The following is a 22516-nucleotide window of genomic DNA, read 5'->3' on the forward strand; positions in this document are numbered from 1 at the left end:
GATAATCCCTTTATTACCCATTCCCCAGTTTTGCATAACCAACAGAGTTATAATAATATACTTTTTACCTCTGTGATTAACTTGTATCTAAGCCTCTTCTGACAGCCCCCTGATCACATGACATTTTATTTATTATCTATTGACTTTCATTTTAGCTAATTAGTGCAGTGTCTGCCACAATTCACAGGTGTGATCACAATGTTATCTATATGGCTCACATGAACTAGCTCTCCCCTGTTGTGAAAAGCAAATAACATAGCATGTGATCAGAGGCGCTTTCAATGTCTTAGAAATTATCATATGAGCCTTCCTAGGTTTAGCTTTCAACTAAGAATACCAAGAGAACAAAGCATAATTGGTTATAAAAGTAAATTGGAAACTTGTTTAAAATTATATTCCCCATTTAAAACATGAAAGGTTTTTTTTTTTGGAATTTACTGTCCCTTTAAGTTAAAGCTGTTTATGTTGATTTTGAACAGAAAGTGCACGTTTGTGCAGTAATACTCTATGGTATAGAAGTTTACATAGATATATTGGTGAACATTTACATGCTCCAGATTTATTTATTAATTAACAAGAACAGTACAGGAATAATCAAGTAAAATACTGTAATACATTTTGTTTTACCCTCTTAAAGCTTGCAAAGAAAAAGGTGTATTTGAATTATATTTTAATAAATGTAACTATTTTTGAGAATAATAATAAATGTCTTCCTTTATAAAATGAACTAATCGTTTGTGTAGTTTTCTGGTGGAAAGTTTAAGAGCACTAAGACCATGCAGACAAAGGCTCTGGGCACTGTCTATTGTATGCATGTGTCTTCTTCTACCGTCTGTGTCTGTATCACAGCAGCAGGTGGTGGTGTGTGGCTGCTCCTGAAAACTTTTTGCAAAGGTGACAGCTCAGTCAATCCTCACCCAATGCACAGGCTCACTAAAGAGGGGGAGTTCCAGCAATAGCCATGGATCTGCTACCTCAAGTGAATCCAGGAATTCATCTAACTATTGCCTGTCCAATGAGACATAAGAGCCAGGGGCAAAGAATCAGCTCACATCATTACTGACTCTCCTCATCACAGAAGAAGGAAGACTTATTCAGCATCATCCACAGCCCCTGGTTAGATCTCTAGAGACAGACAGCAGCCACATTTACTTAAGATTGTGAATTACTGATACATCCTAAATCTTTGCTCTTTTTTTTTCTTTTCTTTTTTTCCCCCTTAAAATGTTAGGTTATCATACCCTTCATTTTACTCTCCCTCTAAACGTATTAATATAAATACATTTAAAACCAACTTTCCTTAAAACATATTTCATACTTTTAACAACTCTGCAAATCAGAGTAAGGATAAACATTGTTGCAGATATTTCCATCAGCAATAACAGAAAAATAATATATTTTAAAAAGAAGGATATACAAGTTATACATTGTGGAAAATGAAGAGGAACAAGAAAGTTTGGAAGGATTCAATTTGCAGCAGATGCTAATTTTGAGATGCAGTGATATCTTTACCTGCAAACCATCTGGGATTATTTTTTTTGGAAAGCACTTTATTTGGGAGATAACTACATTATGCTACATTTAGCCCACCCTGGAGGACCCCTCAGGATTCACCATAAAGGTTCATCTTCTCCAGGATTAAGGAATTGCCACAGAACAGTAGCTTCCTCAGAAAGCAATCAAACAAACTCAACTAGGATGTGTTTTGTTTATATTTTAATTTTGCTTATTTTGACTCCAAGGGTGGACTCTTCTTGGTGGTAAGTACATTATTAACGAGTTTTATGACATATTAAAAGAGCTATAAAAAAAAAAAACAGCGTTTGTCTACAGCAAATAAGATCAGAAATGTGCTTGCTTCTTAGTCTGAATACCCTTAGGGGAAAGTGGGGTTTAAAGAGATTAAGACGTTTGTGATGCTTAAATGTTTGCTTTGTTGAGGTCAGGAAGCTAATGTCAATCTAAATGTTATAGAGAGAATACAGATCTAGAGGAATATAATGTGTGTGTGTGTGTATGTATATATATATATATATATATATATATATATATATATATATATATATATATATATATATATATATATATATATATATATATATATAGATAGATAGATAGATAGATAGATATAACTATATATTACTATTATATACATTTATGTATACATATATGCATATTTCATTTAAATTAAATGCTATGAATTTCTAATTATTTGCCCATCAGTGATGCGACCCCAGGAAGGGTGCAGGGAATAATAGATACTGTATGTCTATTTACACATTAAACTCTTCACCCTACTAAATTACATATCTCTGCAGGGTGTTCAATGAGATATTTTTACACAAGGCTTTGCAAGTACATAATAGCTTTGTGGAACAATAATGCAGCTTAGTTATGCGGTGAGCCAGCTGTTTGTTTTATAGTTGATCTTTTTGGAATTCTTTTAACAATGTGTGACTTGTAATGAGGTATTCAAAACACGCTGTGAAGAAGAGAAACTGACATACTGCAATGTGTACATGCAACATGCTATCTATGTGTATATCTTGCCCACTGATCTCCGGGCAAGATAAAAGCTAGACAATCAAAATGACCCTTCAGGGCTTAGCAAATTCCTGTAGCCCAGACATTAAGATATTCATGCTACATTCTGTACATAGCTGATTCGCATGGGCACTGCTGCCAGAAGTTAGGTGTAAGAAAGAATTAGCTATCAGTGTATCAAAAAGACAGGGGTTTAATTATTAAAGAAACAATAACCTCAAACAAGCATCACAGTTTAATTTGGGTAATGTTTTTACAGTTATAGGTGAAGTAGGATGATACATTATAGTATAACTGTAAACTGAGGTAGCTACTATCATCTATCTATCTATCTATCTATCTATCTATCTATCTATCTATCAATCATCTATCTATCTATCTATCTATCTATCATCTATCTATCATCTATCTATCTATCTATCAATCATCTATCTATCTATCTATCTATCTATCTACCTATCTATCTATCTATCTATCTATCTATCTATCCATTCATCCATCTATCATCTATCTATCTATCTATCTATCTATCTATCATCTATCTATCTATCTATCTATCTATCAATCATCTATCTATCTATCTATCTATCTATCTATCATCTATCTATCTATCTATCTATCAATCATCTATCTATCTATCTATCTATCATCTATCTATCTATCTATCTACCTATCATCTATCTATCCATCCATCTATCTATCTATCTATCTATCTATCTATCTATCATCTATCTATCTATCTATCTATCTATCAATCATCTATCTATCTATCTATCTATCATCTATCTATCTATCTATCTATCTACCTATCATCTATCTATCCATCCATCCATCTATCATCTATCTATCTATCTATCTATCTATCTATCTATCTATCATCTATCAATCATCTATCTATCTATCATCTATCTATAACTATCTATCTAATCTAATCTGTCTGTCTGTCTGTCTCTGAGTCTGTCCTTCTGAGGTAGATTTACTAAGAATTAATTGATCTCTTTAGAAGCTCTATTCAATCCCTATATTATAATCCTGTAGAAAAGATTACATGGGGAGCTCTTGAAACTTGGTGGATCCATTCACACACCATAGGATAATCTAGTGGAATGGTTTATTTTCTCTAGAAAGCTCTTTGAAATGGGAGGTCTGAGTTTACATTTTGATAGATAAAAAGCACAGATTTTCCTATACCTTCTGTTTTAGTATAATGCTTGAAAGAAAGCAGACAATATCTTTTTAATTAGAAAGCTATGAAAAATGTTTATGTGACAGTAAGATACAATTTAGCACATGCTACAATATGGCATTATAAGGAAAGTTCTTATGATTGCACATAATGTTATTTATAGTTTCATTTTTTTCCATATATTTTATTTTAGCTTTTAATCAAGTGATTTTTTTAATCACTAGAAGTCATTGGTTTCTAGAGGAAAATGACAAACTAGTTGTTTTTTCTTGCTGAAAAACAAAAAAAAATATTTACCAACTCAGCAGTCACATTGAAAGTAAACACAACAGCAGAAAATTGCTGAAGATTTGTCTTTTTTAAAATAAATGGTCATATGAAGCCAGCTATAAACACAGACACCATAGCAAATATGTAGAAATTAAATAGCCAGAAAATAACTTGTTACAGACTAATACAAAATAGTAGGAGAAATATCAAATTAATCTGTCTATCTATCAATCAATCTATATCTATCTATCTATCTATCTTGCTATCTGTCTGCCTGTCTGTCTACCTCTACTATCTATCTATCTATCTATCTATCTATCTTACTATCTGTCTGTCTGCCTGCCTGTCTATCTATCTTTATACTTTATTTATCTATATGTACAGGGATGGAAAAATCTGGTTGGTTCCAGGGGAAGAATGTTACTAGTGCACTCATTATTTAACTAAAGCAAAAGGCTGATTTCTTACTGCTCCATTGAATCAATCTTATTGATTAACAAAAGAAAAAGAAATCCATTAAACTCAAAAATATTGTTTCTTGTTTGCCACTAGTTTAGAAAATAATAAGGTTATTTACAAAAAATAAGTTTTAACTAAACATACCAGAAATTTTGTGGACAAAAATCCAGAATACATATTTTTAAATGTAATATTTTTTATTTATTGATATGTACACAATTTGCAGCAACACATTAACATACATTAATGAATACATATGTACAGTATGTGCAAGGGAATAAGAAAGAATATGTAGAGAGAAAAAAAAGAAAACTGCAAAAAAGTTTGAAAGGAAAACCAAATACTAATTATTATGTCCCTGAATTTTCAGCAGTGTAAGAGTTTATTTAAACACTCTAAAAAGGTAGAATTACATGTATGAAGTTATTGTTAAAACTGTTCGCAAGGTATAAAACTATAATCTGTGCTAAATCAGAGAGGTATAATCTGTGGTAAATCAGAGAGGTAAATATAAATCTTGTATTTTCATTTGTTAATTTGCAATAAAGTTATTTTAACCCTTTGGTTACTGTATAATTCTGTTCTGTCCACTTTGGCAGCCAATGAGTTAAAGTTAACATTCTAGATACACTAACATGAATGCATTTACAGTTTTAGTATTGCAGATAAAAACTTGCCTATATGGTGCATTTCTTGTTTTCTATTGTAGAGAGTGGATGAACATTTCACATATTTAATCATAGTGGTCATAAAATATAATACCGTATATTCCTCGTAACAGCAAGCCAAGAGTTTATACAGATCTTTATCCTGCCCTGTGCTGTGGGATACACAGAATTTATCTGCGGCTGCTATTCATTATAAACTGCTAATTTGCTATCAGCAAAAAAATTTCCTCATGATATTTTATATATCAACATGAGGATAAAATTCAACATATTAAGTTTCATCTTTCTCTTCTATAAAGTGTATGGTCCTTACCAGTAATATACAATTATATATATATATATATATATATATATATATATATATATATATATATAAAAAATATTTTATATCACTTTATCAGAGAGAAAGATTTAACTTTGAGCATATATATATATATATATATATATATATATATATATATATATATATACCTTTATATGTGTGTGTTTAAAGATAGAAAGATAGATAGATAGATAGATAGATAAAAATGAAGTAACTTAAAACAAAGAATTGAAAGACACATTATTTATGATAGTGTCAAACATGATTTATTATCAAAGGGAATATTATATAAGTTTCTTTTCCTATTTTATCTGTAGAAACTTACAACAAATTATTATTTTATTGTATATTAAGTGATATTTTTAGGGGGGCTCCTACAATATCTATGGAATGTTACTTTATTTTATTTTGTAACTTACCCCACTTCCATGTAGTAGAAAGACATTAACAATTGACTGCAAATGAAAACAGATTGAACAACACAAATCACAATTTTTTTTGAAAACATAAAACTTTATTTTGACTGTAGAGTTTGTTATGTTAATGATGAATTGGCTTAATTACTGTATTCACTGTTACCACCTCTGCAGAGCAGATATTCAACATATGTATTCCCAAATAATGAACCCTTGCCCGTAGCATATTTTAAAATGTTACTATTGCTTGTCTGTCTATATATATATATATATATATATATATATATATATATATATATATATATACATAACCCCATGCAAAGGGATTTTTCTATTCTCTACTTTTAACCCCATAGAATTATCAATTAGTGAAGTTGCCTCTTCACACTGGGTGCTGCCATCTTGAAGCTTATATTTGTAATAAAACTTTTAACCTGTGCATAAAACTGCAGAAATGTAACTCTTCCGCTCTCTATCTGTGAAAGTGCACTGCTTCTGTCCCATGATACAACAATACAGGAGCTACAAGATGGCGGCGTCCAGAATAAAATGCAACGCTTTAAAAACTGGATTCTGTAATGAGTTAAAGAAAGAGAACAGCTTTAAAGAGAGATGCAGGCACAGGGGGAAACACAGTAGTATGGTATGTAGTAACAAGGCATTTGTACCCAGCAGTTTAATGTCCCTTTAAAGTGAGCTCCAGAGGAGTAGTGCAGTACTGTGAGTTAGCTGAACCCCATTGGTGAGATAATGTCAAGTGAATTTAAAAGTGCCTTAAAATGACATGCTCTGTCTGAATTACTTAATTTTTACTTTCTTATCTTTTTACCTTAAAGTGAAAGTAAAGTCAGGTTATCCGGTATTTAGATTTGAAATATATATAAAAAATAAACATTACTTTCATTCATGATTTCTTTCGCCTCATTTTCCATATCGTTTATTTTTAGTATTCTGTTTGCCCAATTCACTCGCCGATCCTCCACCTGCACCAACAAAAAAAAAATTAATTACCGGTGATAATTCCAGCCGTATCTAACCGATTGGCTCCCCCATTGGCATCTAACAAGGTTCAATATACGCCTACTTCTGTTAATGTGCATGCCACTAACTCAGAATGTTGTCAGTCTCTTTGTCAGTCCCTCTAAGTGCAAGGAGATCGTAGGATTGCGCATGCGCATAAATAAGTACTAGCACGCTTCATTACATATACAGCAGGTGGGCCGCTGATACGAGTAATAACAATGAATTCAGGAGAAAGCAAGGGGGCGGAGGAAGATACTGAAGTGTAAGATAGCATTTACAGTAATATTTCGAAAACATTAAAACATAAAAAAAATAAAACTTAGTGACTGAACTTGTTGATGGTCGAGTAAACTATAACTAGTAAAATTTACTTTCACTTTAAAGGGATACTGAACACACATTTTTTCTTTCATGATTCAGATAGCGCATGCAATTTTAAGCAATTTTCTAATTTACTCCTATTATCATTTTTTCTTCATTCTCTTGGTATTTTTATTTGAAAAAGCAGGAATGTAAGCTTACGAGCCGGACCATCTTTGGTTCAGCACCTGAGTAGTGTTTGCTGATTAGTGGCTACATTTATCCTCAAATCAGCAATCGCTACCCATGTGCTCAACCAAAGATGGGCCGTCTCGTAAGCTTACATTACTGCTTTTTTAAATAAAGTTACCAAGAGAACGAAGAAAAATTGATAATAGGAGTAAATTAGAAAGTTGCTTAAAATCACATGCTGTTTTTGAACCCTGAAAGAAGAAATTTGGGTTCAGTAACCCTTTAAGTTTGTGTTTTAGATGTTCTGTTGCTGTTTTCACATATTTAGAAGTACTTGTGCATGTTGTGTATACATTTCCAGATCTGAGCATTATAAGGGATGTGAAGATTAAGTTTTCTACACCTGCTATAGCTTTGCTCTCCTTCTCTATAGGACCCAAAAACACATTTGCTTATTTTTTTGTAGGCAAAGTTGCTTGAAAAGATATTAGACTATATTATTCAACTGCAGGAGATCTTTACATATACAAATGTATATAAGTCAAAAGGAAACTTTCATAATTGGGAAACAGCTTGCAATTGTTAGATAATTTTTCGTTTATTCAATCATAAAATTAACTTTGTAGGTTCAAGAGGAGCTGTGCACTACTGAGTGCTGGCTAGTGATTAGAGATTGCTGGCTACGTACATATGCTTCTTGTCATTGGCTTACCATATGTGTTTAGCTAGCTCCCAGTAGGGCATTGCTGCTATAGAACTGCAAGCAATGGTTCAATAACAACATTTTGGAACATATTAGAGCAGGATGTTATTTACTTATATATTACTTATATGTCCCTTTAAGATTCAGAAAATATGTAAAGTAGAGATCACTTCTGTGTATATATTTGACTACATTTTATTGACATGTAGTGCTTTGTAATTAAAAATAACACTAATCAGCTTCTAGTCCAAACATCCAACCAGTTATAATGCTGTTGCACTTCATTGTTTTACTAGAAAACCCAAAAACCTTTATCTAGTTGCCAGATAAGGCACTATGGTGCTAGGTCTCCACTGGATACTGCATTTCTTTAACTATCTGTCCAGTAAGATATAAGTAAAAAAAAAAAAAAAAGTCTGCTTAGCTTATTGGGTGCGATATGGATATTTGCCCGACAGGGGGCGCAGGTCTGTAGGTCTGATCTTACTCCTGATGTGGATTTATAGCTAACAGAGGTTTAGGCAATGCAGTCTGATATCTTATATGGAACAGGAACTCCAGGTTTGTGGGTCTGATCAACAAACTCACCCACTTATTTCCCCAGATCACCCACAAGTCACCTGGTATTTTTGAGGAGAACTGCAGCCAATGAGAGGTGCATAGCATGTCCAGAGACATGTGTCATCCATCATACACAGCACAGCAACGAGCATGCATAGCACAGTTGTGCACACACCAGCATGTTTGCAGCATATATAAACCTTTTAGGTATTTATTGTACAATGTTGAGAGTATGTAAAAATGCAGCTTTCAACTTAAAAATTCTGCCTAAAATAAACATTTTTATTCCTGACATTATACTGGGGCCAACTAGCCTCCCCTATCAGTTATATAATATATTTTTACTGAAGAAATGTTAAAACATTTGCTTATTATGAGTGTGTTGTCATCACTCCATTGCAGTTTAGCTTTGGTAGCAGTATGTCATTGATTAAAGGGACGTGTAGGTCAATATATAGAATTTACGTGTAGGCTAAGATACTGACACAGGTGCACAAGGTGTTCGCATTGGCATGAAAAATAAAGGTAAAAGCAGCCTTCTTTTTTAATGCATCTTTTATAGCAACTGCTGCACTGTAGTGTACTGCAGTTGTACAGCATCAGCATACTGCAGACACTTTGTGTCCCTTTAATTTTTGGCTGGACAGATAGCTCAGCATGCTAAGGCCCTGTGGCAGAGCTCTGTAGCAACCCAAGGGTTGCAGGTTCAATCCCCGGCAAGGTCCACTCAGCCTTTCCTCCTTCCGAGGTCGATAAAATGAGCTGCCCCTTGAGACCCTTACGGGTGATTAGCCGCACTTTAGAAGTATGCAATACATACATAGTGTAAAATAACAGCTGAGCACTCTGTAATACCAGCACATACTGTGACAAAGTGCACTTCTTACTTAGAAGCTATTATTTGTAATGTGCAGAGCTATAAATTTGGTACAATAAATAAATAAAGATAGGGAAGGCAGGCTTGGACAGGTGGATTACAGGACCCTCCTCCCTACGGAGCTTGAAATATAAGTTTGCCATGAGATATATCCTGTAAAGCATTGCACCCAGGGATTTCTCATTGAAAGGAATAGTCTAGTTTAAAATAAACTTTCATAATTCAGATAGAGAAAGTAATTTTAAACAATTTTCCAATTTACTTTTATCACCAATTTTGTTTTGTTCTTTTGGTATTCTTAGTTGAAAGCTAAACCTGGGAGGTTCATATGCTAATTTCTAAGCCCTTGAAGGCCTCCTCTTCTCTTAGGGCATTTTGACAGTTTTTCACCACTAGAGGGTGTTCATTCGTGTGTGTCATATAGATAACATTGTCCTCACGCATGTTGAGTTCCAGTGAGCCAACGCTGATTGGCTAAAATGGATGTCTGTCAAAAGAACTGAGATAAGGGGACAGTTTGCAGAGGCTTAGATACAAGGTACTCACAGAGGTAAAAAGTGTATTATTATAACTGGGTTGGTTGTGCAAAACTAGGGAATGGGTAATAAAGGGATAATCTATCTTTTTAAACAATAACAATTCTGGTGTAGACCGTCCCTTTAAGCAACGTTTTAATGTACTCCTATTATCAATTCTTTCTTTGTTTTCCTGGTATCTTTATTTGAAAAAGCAAGAATGTAAGCTTAGGAGCTGGCCCATTTTTGGTTCAGCACCTGGGTAGCACTTGCTGATTGTTGGCTACATTTAGACACCAATCAGCAAGCTTACATTCTTGCTTTTTCAAATAAAGATACCAAGAGAACAAAGAAAAATTGAAAATAGGAGTAAATTAGAAAGTTGCTTAAAATTGCATGCTCTATCTGAATCATAATAGTTTAATTTTGACTAGACTATCTCTTTAAGTGAAAACCCTTTTGTCCCTTACCTCCATATATTTACTGGTAGATTATATGCAGCAGTCAATTAATTTTCTTCTTCTGTTTATATGTAGTCCAGAGAAAGAGAACGGAAATAGGCTTTGCTCTGTAGAACATACAGTATATTTTTATGGAGAACTGTCACTGTTTGTCTTTTCCGAAATCCAAATCTTTTCCAATCCCAATCAGTTTGGATAAAGAGTTTTCTACCTGTATAGAATTTATTTATATGGTACTAAAATATGTATACACTTTTATTGTACTATTTCTACAAGCCAAAGGACCCCGTCAGTTTTCTCCAAATAGTATAATGCTGTCAATGTGTACGTACCATACGCATGGTCCGATGGTCTACTGCAGCTCTCAAAAGCATGGATGACTGCGAACATAAAAACCTATTTAACATAGAGTGTTTGTCCCATATACCTTTAAAGGGACAGTCAACACCAGAATTTTTGTTGTCTTAAAAGATAGATAATCCCTTTATTACCCATTCCTTAGTTTTGCATAACTAACACAGTTATAATAATACACATTTTACCTCTGTGATTACTTTGTATCTAAGCCTCTGCAGACGTCCCCCTTATTTCATTTTTTTTGACAGACTTGCATTTTAGCCAATCAGTGCTCACTCCTCTGTAAATTCATGTGCATGAGCTCAATGTTATCTATATGAAACACATGAACTAACGCTCTTTACTGGTGAAAAACTGTCAAATGCAGAGGCGGCCTTCAAAGTCTAAGAAATTAGCATATGAACCTCCTATGTTTAGCGTTCAACTAAGAATACCAAGAGAACAAATCTAAATTGGTGATAAAAGTAAATTGGAAAGTTGTTTAAAATTACATGCCCTATCTGAATCATGAAAGATTATTTTGGACTTGACTATCCCTTTAAAATGTTTAAAGACATATATATATATATTTTATTTTATTTTTTGCAGGAATGTACCCCTTAAAAATCACCCCTTGTGGCCAATTAAGGGTATATATAAATAGGATATGGCATGTATCAAGAAATCACTGAATTTTAACCCCTTCACCCAAAAAGACATATATATATATATATATATATATATATATATATATATATATATATATATATACGTCTTGCGGTACTTTGATCATCATACCGTAGGTCCAGCAGTCTCAGCTGTTAAATTACAGTTCCTTAGCTCCAGGCATCTGCCGCATATGGAACCGGAGTGTGATAGCAAAGATGCTAAAAATTATCCGGTATTTTTCTCTGAAAGTACCGGCAGTGAAGGGGTTAAATTAATGCCCCATATTGCACTCTAGCTTTTCTGGGGCATTGGATAAACTATACTTTTTAGGTTTAAAGGGACAATTATAAAGTCAAAATTAAACCTTCATGATTCAGATAGAGCATGCACTTTTAAATAACTTTCCCATTTTCTTCTATAATCTAATTTGCTTAGTTCTCTTGGTATCCTTTGTTAAATATTACTTTTATGTAGGCTGATAGGAGCTTAGGAGCATTCACGTGTCTATAGCAGTCTTTGGCAGCTATGTATAACAACATTGCTGCAAACACTGCTGCCAGATGGCTACAGACACGTGCACGCTTCTGAGCTCACCTAGGATTACTCTTTAACAAAGGATACCAAGAAAACTAAGCAAAGTTGATTATAGAAGTACATTGGCAAGTTGTTAAAATGTCATGCTCTATCCAATCAATTTAAGTTTAATTGTAACTTTACTTTTGCTTTGAATGACACAAAAATCAGGAAAAACAAATAATAAAATTACATTGCAAAGTTTTTTTTCAATATGTATAAATACATCTTTTATGTGGAATTCAATTTTGATTTACATTTTTCTTTAAATAACATACAAGAGACAATGGACAGAATGAGATTCAATTACATAACTTTATATCCACAATAGCAACCAAAAAATATAGTTAATTCCATAGCAGGCAGCATTTGTTTATCCAAAGATTCTTTACGTTTTGTACCAGGCTGGAGTCATATTTGTACCATACTGGTAGCCTCAGTTATAGGGAGATTACATAAATCTATTTATTTCTGTGGTTTCCTCCTACAGGAGAGACATTCAGGGAATGACATGACAAAATAAGGGTTCTTGTTCCCAATAAGGGTGGTTTGGCATTCATTTATTTTACTTTGCAGTTGTGATGTATAAACGGAGGACACATTTTATATTGGGTGTTAAAAGCGATTCGATATTTTGCAACTACTAGGAAAATATTGCATGTTAAGGAAACTCAATATATTATGCAATTATATTTTATATGTTTGCTTTTCTCTTTTTGGTGCAAGGAATTGTAAAATGAAAAGAAAAAAAATGCAAAGTAAATGTCATGATAACAGAATCTAGTCACAATAATCAGATAAAAAAAATACATAGAAAATGATCTAATTTTCTTGGCCATCATGTGTTTACAAAAATATTATAATTATTGTAAACATAATTCCTTTCCTAGGAAAATAAAAATGTAGGGCATTTTTAAGAAAAGCCTTGTGTAATATCTATAAAATAATAGGTCTGATATTTTATTACAAAAATCCCCAAATCAGGAAAAAAATGTAACGTTACTATCCAAAATTCACACCTTATTTTTTTTATTTATTTTGCAAATGTATTGCCTAAGATAAAGTAGGAAAAAATAATTTTAGCAAAATATTTTTGTGGTTTTATAGAAAATCATTGTGTAGACTTTTTGTACCAAATAAAATAAGACCTTATTTGTGGTCAAGACTATTGACAAAAAAGAACCTAGACATATTTTATATCATTTATCAATTATGTTTGTTAGCAAAATGTGTTTGAAAAACCTGTTGGAATAAAAAACAACGTTGAACATTATTCTTAAAAGGTTTGCAAACTTACCAAAATGGGCATCTGCAGATTTTTTTTCTGCGGGAAAAAAATTTAAATTCCTCAAACAAAATAGTATAAGTGACAACATGTAAAGCAGGAGAGAGTTCCTTGTTGTACATAATTTTTTTTTTTTTCAATAGGGGCTAAAAAAATATCATCAAAAGCGTAACTCAAGTTTATAAATATAAGGAGCAAAATGCGTAATGGCTGGAAGCTCTAATTTTGTAATTTAAGTTCCTGTAATGTCAAAAGCCTTATAAAATAACACTATACAATAAATGTTGTTTACCCCAGAGAATTTAAAAAAAATATGTGACAATTTAAATTTTAATAATGTAAGTAAAAGATAAAGTCCATAGTTACTCCAGTATCTTTTTTATCAATATCAAATCTATTATAAATAATCTAGTTTAAAAAGGTCTAGTATAAGGTATAGCTTTTGTCTCTATTAAATTAAATTTATGTAACAAGGTTTGATTAAAACAAAAACTTTATTAGTACAGTCAAAATCAACCTGTTTCTTTTCATGTTTACTTCAATTTAACATATTTCTTTGTACTAAAGGAGCACTGTTTAATATCCCTTTAACTAAGGATATGAAAGGTTGCCAAGTTAGACAAGGTTTTTCAAACTCTATGTCCTATGAAACATGTTCCATAGAATAAATGAAAGATTTCTCCACACATCTTAGTGCATATAATCCATAGCATACAAAAGGAATTAGATAAATGTGAAGATACCTCTAAACGTGGAGAATATAGTCTGAAGTGCCAAAATCCTAAAGTATCAAAGGTTTAGCTGTCTTTACAAAATATTTGTCACCATATGTTTTAACACTAGCTATTGACAGAAATATCCAAAGTCAAAAAATGAATGCTCACTCACAAAGGACGCAGTATCCCCTTGTGCTGATAGGAGCAGACTGGCTTCATCTCACTGAACAACCGGCAACAGCTTCCAAGTAACCATGCTGGAAACATAGGCTTAGCTACAAAACGCGTAGTAGTTTTATTACAGTGAAGCCACTTTTTGTAGTCCCTTTTTATACAGTTTAAATAAATTCTATAAATTATATTTGTAGTCATGCTTGCTGCCTTCCATATGAACAGTATTGTAGCTGGAATAGAATGACATTCAATGTGGTTCCTTAGAAGCTGTTGCCGGTCATTGGATGAGTAGTGCATGCAAGAATGTGCTTTTGATGGAGGTTACAGAGTTGGTTTTGCAAGGTTAAAGAACCGGCAAAAGATTCCAAGTAACAATTCTGGAAACATAGGATTAGCCACAAAATGTGTTGCAGTTTTATTACAGTGACCTCACTTTTTGCAATACCTTTTTAAACTGTACTGTAGCTGGAGTGGAAGGCACTCAATGTGGTTCCTTAGAAGCTGTTGCCGGTCATTCAGTGAGTAGTGCATGTAAGAATGTGCTTCTGATGCAGGTTACAGAGTTGGTTTTGCAGGGTTTAGATCCTTGACCTTTACAATATGTTTTATGTTCAAAATGTAATGATTGAAACTTGTTATTCTATGATCTTAACAGGATATATGAGACATGACTCTCCCTTTAAAACCACAATTTATGACTTTTATAGAAAGGTTAGGATATTAGTATACAAATTGCCAGATTTGTTTAATCTGTTCATATACCCCTCTTAATAATCTTGATAAATGAAGATTACAAAATAATGCATGAATAACATGCAATATACAATTTATGGGGATATAGGAAGCATAATATTTTTTTATTAAAAAGCTTCCAAAAAGAATAACTTTACAGTTTTAATGTAATGTATTATTAAATTGCATTTTTTAGTATACTCTAGCAATAAATGGCTCTTTATTGCTATGAATTATTGTACAATTATTAATATGAATGTCTTTTCTATGTATTCTTGGAAATGAATTAATTGCAATCATTTTAATATGAATGGTAATGTTTTGCTGCAGTGCACACTGAATGTAAGGAGAAGGGGAAATGATTGCACTGTTGCTATATATATCTAGTCTGGAACATGTTTCTTGAAGGTGTCCATAGGCGGTTGTGTACTTTGCCTAACGACAGATCTATCCATAGGTGTCTATGTTAACAATCCTTTATTTTTTTAATAGAGAGCTTTATTAGCTCCATGGACAGAACCACCAAAACAAAACAAAGATTACTTTTGCTGCAAAGTCTTAGGACTCACACATACATATATTTGTATGACTTACTGCCATAAAAATGTATACAATTTCAAAATTTTCAAAATTAAAGGAAAAAGGTATTTAGTTTTGTGTGTATGACTGATGATATAGTCAATTTTACATCAATTCAACAGTGATTAACAATGATTAAAGGGACATGAAATCCAAAACTTTTATTTCATGATTCAGATAGATCATATCATTTTAAACAACTTTCCAATTTACTTCTATTATCTAATATGCTTTGTTCTTTTGCTATCCGTTGTTGTAAAGAATACATAGATAGGCTCAGGAGCGGCAAAGCACTACTGGGAGCTAGCTGCTAATATATGGCTGCACATATATGCCTCTTTAAATTGACTCACCTGATGTGTTTAGCTAGCTACCAGTAGTACATTTATGCTCCTTCAACAAAGGATAACAAGAGAAGGAAGCAAAATTGATAACAGAAGTAAATTGGAAAGTTGTTTAAAATTGTATGTTCTATCTAAATCTTTTAGAAGAAAGGATAGATCCGACACTCCAATCAGCATAAAACCAAGTCCTTTATTAATCCATATAGTTAAAGTGAAGGTCAATTTTAAGCAAATGCACCGCACCCATTTAAACATGATCATATAAGTATTAAAGTAGCTAACCTTATTTTTAAAAAAGTTACTCATTTTTTAATAAAAGAGATATATATTATACCTCTGTTTCATATATTGACTCCTACCCTGCCACACTTCCTTCTTTGGCACTAGTGACGTAGCAAGCGTTCCCACAAGCTCACTACGTCACTTTCAAGCTCATGCACAACAGCCGATTGAAAATGCGCATGCGTATTTTAACCGCAATCGTGCATGCGTACAAATTTTAAGCACGTAGCAGTGTTACTTTGTATTTACTGAATGAAAACATTAATTCATTGATCGCAATGCAATAGTGTCACTCGCTCTATCGTTGTGAATATTGTAAGCGCTTTTTTTCTTTACTTGCTGCCCACCAATTTTGAACGTAAGTAACCAAGTGAGAGACTCAATGTATCTAAAAGAAACGTATGCGCGTATCATGCACGAGCATGAAGTCGATGACGATTGCCGGGATTACACGCATGCGCAGAAGTTAGTAATGATGTCGGTAAAAAGGGGCAGAACGCCCCGGGGGTAAAAAAGGGATTGGCTATCACATCCGGAAAAAATGTCAATCAATTGCGGCAAGATGTCGGGCGGACAATAGAGGTAAAACGGAGGCGATTTAGAATGTGAAAATTAAAATGTTACGATGATTTGTCAAGATTATGATGAATGAACATCAACCTTATTTTACATGCACAGCCTAAACCTGTTAGCAAGTAAGCCAGACTTGACCTTCACTTTAAAATACAGGAAACACAGCAAATCCTAGATAAGTGTCACGGGCGCAGCACTGACAGGCTTACGCGTTTCGGATGTGTATCCGTATACACAGCCTGCAGTGTAGAACCCATCACCTGTTTAAAAATAGCATAAACAAACATGATAGGTTTAAAATTGTAAAACCCGCCCGTAATTCTGACCAATCAGGCAATAAGAAAACTGACCAGCCCCTTTAGGTGTGTATTACCGACATGTAACAGAGCTTGTCATAATGGGAATGCAGTCAAAAGACTTCCGTGTAAGCAGAAGCATGTAAAAAATACTGACCACATAAATTACAAAGTGGAAATGTTCAAATTTACGTAGCTGCATATTAGCAATATGTACATAGGAGATCCAATAAACGGACATAAGTGGATGTATTACAATACACAATACCCATACACAATACTAAGCTGATACAAACGTGCAAGATGCAGACTGTAAAATACAAAATACACCATATGAAACAAAAGGACCATAATGGTAATTATTATATTTTATATTACAGGGAGTGCAGAATTATTAGGCAAATGAGTATTTTGACCACATCACCCTCTTTATGCATGTTGTCTTACTCCAAGCTGTATAGGCTCGAAAGCCTACTACCAATTAAGCATATTAGGTGATGTGCATCTCTGTAATGAGAAGGGGTGTGGTCTAATGACATCAACACCCTATATCAGGTGTGCATAATTATTAGGCAACTTTCTTTCCTTTGGCAAAATGGGTCAAAAGAAGTACTTGACAGGCTCAGAAAAGTCAAAAATAGTGAGATATCTTGCAGAGGGATGCAGTACTCTTAAAATGGGAAAGCTTCTGAAGCGTGATCATCGAACAATCAAGCGTTTCATTCAAAATAGTCAACAGGGTCGCTGAAGCGTGTGGAAAAACCAAGGCGCAAAATAACTGCCCATGAACTGAGAAAAGTCAAGCGTGCAGCTGCCAAGATGCCACTTGCCACCAGTTTGGCCATATTTCAGAGCTGCAACATCACTGGAGTGCCCAAAAGCACAAGGTGTGCAATACTCAGACACATGGCCAAGGTAAGAAAGGCTGAAAGACGACCACCACTGAACAAGACACACAAGCTGAAACGTCAAGACTGGGCCAAGAAATATCTCAAGACTGATTTTTCTAAGGTTTTATGGACTGATGAAATGAGAGTGAGTCTTGATGGGCCAGATGGATGGGCCCGTGGCTAGATTTGTAAAGGGCAGAGAGCTCCAGTCCGACTCAGACGCCAGAAAGGTGGAGGTGGAGTACTGGTTTGGGCTGGTATCATCAAAGATGAGCTTGTGGTGCCTTTTCGGGTTGAGGATGGAGTCAAGCTCAACTCCCAGTCCTACTGCCAGTTTCTGGAAGACACCTTCTTCAAGCAGTGGTACAGGAAGAAGTCTGCATCCTTCAAGAAAAACGTGATTTTCATGCAGGACAATGCTCCATCACACGCGTCCAAGTACTCCACAGCGTGGCTGGCAAGAAAGGGTATAAAAGAAGAAAATCTAATGACATGGCCTCCTTGTTCACCTGATCTGAACCCCATTGAGAACCTGTGGTCCATCATCAAATGTGAGATTTACAAGGAGGGAAAACAGTACATCTCTCTGAACAGTGTCTGGGAGGCTGTGGTTGCTGCTGCACGCAATGTTGATGGTGAACAGATCAAAACACTGACAGAATCCATGGATGGCAGGCTTTTGAGTGTCCTTGCAAAGAAAGGTGGCTATATCGGTCACTGATTTGTTTTTGTTTTGTTTTTGAATGTCAGAAATGTGTATTTGTGAATGTTGAGATGTTATATTGGTTTCACTGGTAAAAATAAATAATTGAAATGGGTATATATTTGTTTTTTTGTTAAGTTGCCTAATAATTATGCACAGTAATAGTCACCTGCACACACAGATATCCCCCTAAAATAGCTATAACTAAAAACAAACTAAAAACTACTTCCAAAACTATTCAGCTTTGATATTAATTAGTTTTTTGGGTTCATTGAGAACATGGTTGTTGTTCAATAATAAAATTAATCCTCAAAAATACAACTTGCCTAATAATTCTGCACTCCCTGTATATACCCCTCTTGATATTACTTATCCAAAACACAGAGCAAATATGAGTGAGAAAAATTCTGTGAAAGGCATATGGGTAAAACGCAAGGCAAAATACTCCAAAATAGGTGGCAGATATCAAGCACAGACATATAATTACGTTCAATGCATGAAGATAAGCAATATCACTTTGTAACTTTCAGCATATTGCCCCAAATGACTTTAACCTTTACAACACTAGTTACAATGGGTAATATAAACCCTGTATACTAAAGAAATTAAGTCAAAAAATATATTGGGGCTAAAGAGGTGAAGTCTATAATAAGCATACAAGTTCTGTGTATATTTGTACTTAATAAATAAATAGCAACAAACCCAGCCTCGGAGAACAAGAAATACACATATAACTAACTAACTAGTGGTGAATGTTTCACTAAGCTAGATCATCTGAGAAAGCTATCCAAATTATCTTGAAATATTGATATGTAAAACAGGGGCCAAAACCAAAAGTATAACATATAGCATAGACAGAGTACTAAATATATACAATAAATTAATGATGCTGACATGCATCCAGCGGTTCAAATTGAGAATAAACTAGGGAATAGGGAACAAAATGCTACTAATCTGATCCTTGAACGTTAGGTACCTAAGGTAATCATTCCCATAAGTTCATGACATCATACCTGGAATTCAAACCCTTGGGTAACCGAGTACCAAGAGTGAAAATCCAGTATGCCTTTCTTCTGGCTAATATTAAATCCATATCACCCCCTCTTTTGGGTCTATGAATTTTTTCAATAGCACACCATGTGAAGCTCCTCAAATTATAGTTATGAAAAACCTCAAAATGTTGTACTATTGGGGTTGATGCTCTTTTGGTGGTAAAAGATGAAAGGTATTCCCTAATCCTAGTATTGATGTCCCTAGATGTGAGTCCAACATATTGGACCCGACACTGGGTACATTCTATGAGCAAGATCACATATTCCGACATGCAGTTCATGCAGGCACTTATAACTTTTGTTAGTTACTGTATTCACAAATTTCTTAGTGACGTTAACAAAATTGCATGGTTTACATGTACGGTGCCCGCATTTATACATGCCGGTATGTTTAAGCCTTGAACCGCTGGAATGTTTAGTTGATTTTAATAATGTAGGGGCTAGGATAGAAGCCAAGGTGGGACTCTTCCTATAAGAACATCTTAGGCCATTTTTAACAGTATGAACCAATTTATCTTCAGCCAATAAAATGGGAAAATGTTTGCGCAGAATGGCACATATCTGGGAATACTGGGCACTATGGGTGGTAACAAAATGTCCGATGTCCTAGTTTCCAGAGGTTCTTCCCTGGTAATCTTACTCACTGCATTTCTGGCCTTTCTTATTGCTTGTATTGGATATTTCCTATCCCTGAGTCTATTTTCCAAGCCCTGAGATTCCAGCAAAAAGATGGAAGAATCAGTACAATTCCTTTATAATCTGGTATATTCCCCTTTCGCAATCGCAAAAGGCACATGCCTTGGATGGCAACTAGTGCCTAGTAACAATGAATTTCCTGAAATTGGTTTCCTATAGACAGAAGACTCAATAATACCCTCACTAGTACCCACCAGGGTTAGATCTAAATAATTGATGCAATTGGTATTCCATTCAAAAGTAAATTTGAGAACCACATTATTATTGTTCAGATGGTCAATGAAGGGAGGAATTCTGTTCTCATCCCCAGTCCAAATAAACAACAAATCATCAATGTACCTTTTAAACAAAGTTCTCTAAAAGGGTTACCATCTCCAAAGATGTGGTAAAACTCCCACTAGCCAAGAAATACAATTGTGAAAGAAGGTGCAAACTTTGCACCCATGGCAGCACCACATCTTTGGAGATAGTAAACATCCTCAAATTTAAAGAAATTGTGGGTAAGCAAAAACAAAACCACCGAGGATAAAAGTTTTAAATACCTCTGAGTATTCTGTAAAGTGGTCAAGAAAAAAGGTTATTGCCTCTAATCCCTTAGTGTGAGGGATGCTAGAGTAAAGGGACACAACGTCTATAGTTAACCATTTAGAATTCTGAGTCCACCTTAGGTCTTCAAGTATGTTCAAGACATGCTTAGTGTCTTTGACATGGGAGGAAAGTGACATTACCAGTGACTGTAAAATATGATCTAGCCACTCAGAAAGGTTGCCCAGGAGAGAGTCCACTCCACTAACAATAAAACGTCCCTGAACATTGTCTAGGGACTTATAAGTTTTTGGTAAATGGTGAAACAATGGAGTTTTTGGATGTTCTACCAATAAGTAGTCAACCATTGCCCGGTCCAAATTCCCCTGTTCCAAACCATCATCAAGCAAATGTTTCAGTTCTATCCAAAATTATGGAGTGGGGTCCCCCTGAGCACCATATAATCCTCAGGCTTCTGAAGCTGCCTAAGGTCTTCAGTCACATATTGAGTGTGATCCATAACCACAACCATTCCCCCTTTATCAGATTTTCTGATTACCAATTCTGTGTTATCCCTAAGAGTGGCAAGTGCTCTTTTTTCAAGGATAGAAAGATTGTGTTTATATTTCGGTTTATTCTCTTTTAAATTGACCAAATCTTTCTCAACCCTACTATGGAAAGTTTCAATGACATTCCCCCTATTTTGAATAGGGTAGAATGTCGACTTCTTTTTAAAGCAGGGACCCCTACGTATGTCACCACACTCATTTGAGGCTTCCACTTCTAAGAAGTCTCGTCAGTACGGCGAGGCCCTTAAGAAACAATTTGGAACACCAATTTAATCATGAAAAATTATTTTGTTGCTGTAATTTTCAGTGGCTTTCTCATGGGTCTGCGCAACATCAGAAGGGGGAGTGTCACAAAAATGTTTCTTAAAGGTAATATTACCCACAAGTCTATTAATATCAACAAGTGTCTGAAATACATCAAAATCATTAGACAGAGCAGACTCAAGACCTTATATTGTTATTTACTCAATTCCTGTGATGAAAGATTCACCACATTATCCACTATTTTAACTTTATTTACTTGTACTCCCTCAGCTGATACCTCTCTTTATTGAAAATCAGGAGGGTGTTGTGTATTTGCCCTGTGCCCCCCCTGCTGATGCATCCTGATCCTGGGAAAAACCTGATTAAACATAGTAGTGTTATCAGCTCTATAGTTAGAGTATACTGCAGTACTTGAATCTATATAAGGAGTCTGCTTGGGTCTTGCTACTAAAGTATCAACATTGGTGTTATTCTCTCTGGCCATCTGTGATGTTACACTATTATACCAATATTAGGATTTCCCATTTGGTTTTGTGTAATATGATTGACTGGAGTATTATCTCTGAATATTTTTCTCCATCACTAGAGCCATTAGTTTCACTCCCTGAAAAAGTAACATTCCTAGAAGAGTTACCCTTGTTTTTATTTTTGTTATTTCTATTTCTGTTGCCTCTCCTCCTTCTACTAAACTTAGGCTGATTTTGTCTAAAAACACCTCTAGACTTCTTGTTCCAGATATACAAAGAGTTATTGGTACAGTC

At 34.3% G+C, this 22516-nt stretch overlaps 1 protein-coding gene across 1 annotated transcript in view; it reads left to right on the plus strand.

The window, feature by feature from the left end:
* The first annotated feature begins 846 nt into the window (after positions 1-846).
* Positions 847-22516, plus strand: part of WNT2B (Wnt family member 2B) — a 174821-nt gene continuing 153151 nt past the window's right edge. Inside the window, exon 1 of the mRNA XM_053706645.1 lies at positions 847-1760. Within this exon, the coding sequence (XP_053562620.1) occupies positions 1573-1760 (188 nt within the window). The 5' untranslated portion in view covers positions 847-1572. The remainder of the gene's footprint in view (positions 1761-22516) is intronic.

This window comes from Bombina bombina, chromosome 3, assembly GCF_027579735.1.
Source record: "Bombina bombina isolate aBomBom1 chromosome 3, aBomBom1.pri, whole genome shotgun sequence".
In the NCBI taxonomy this organism is placed as follows: Eukaryota; Metazoa; Chordata; class Amphibia; order Anura; family Bombinatoridae; genus Bombina; species Bombina bombina.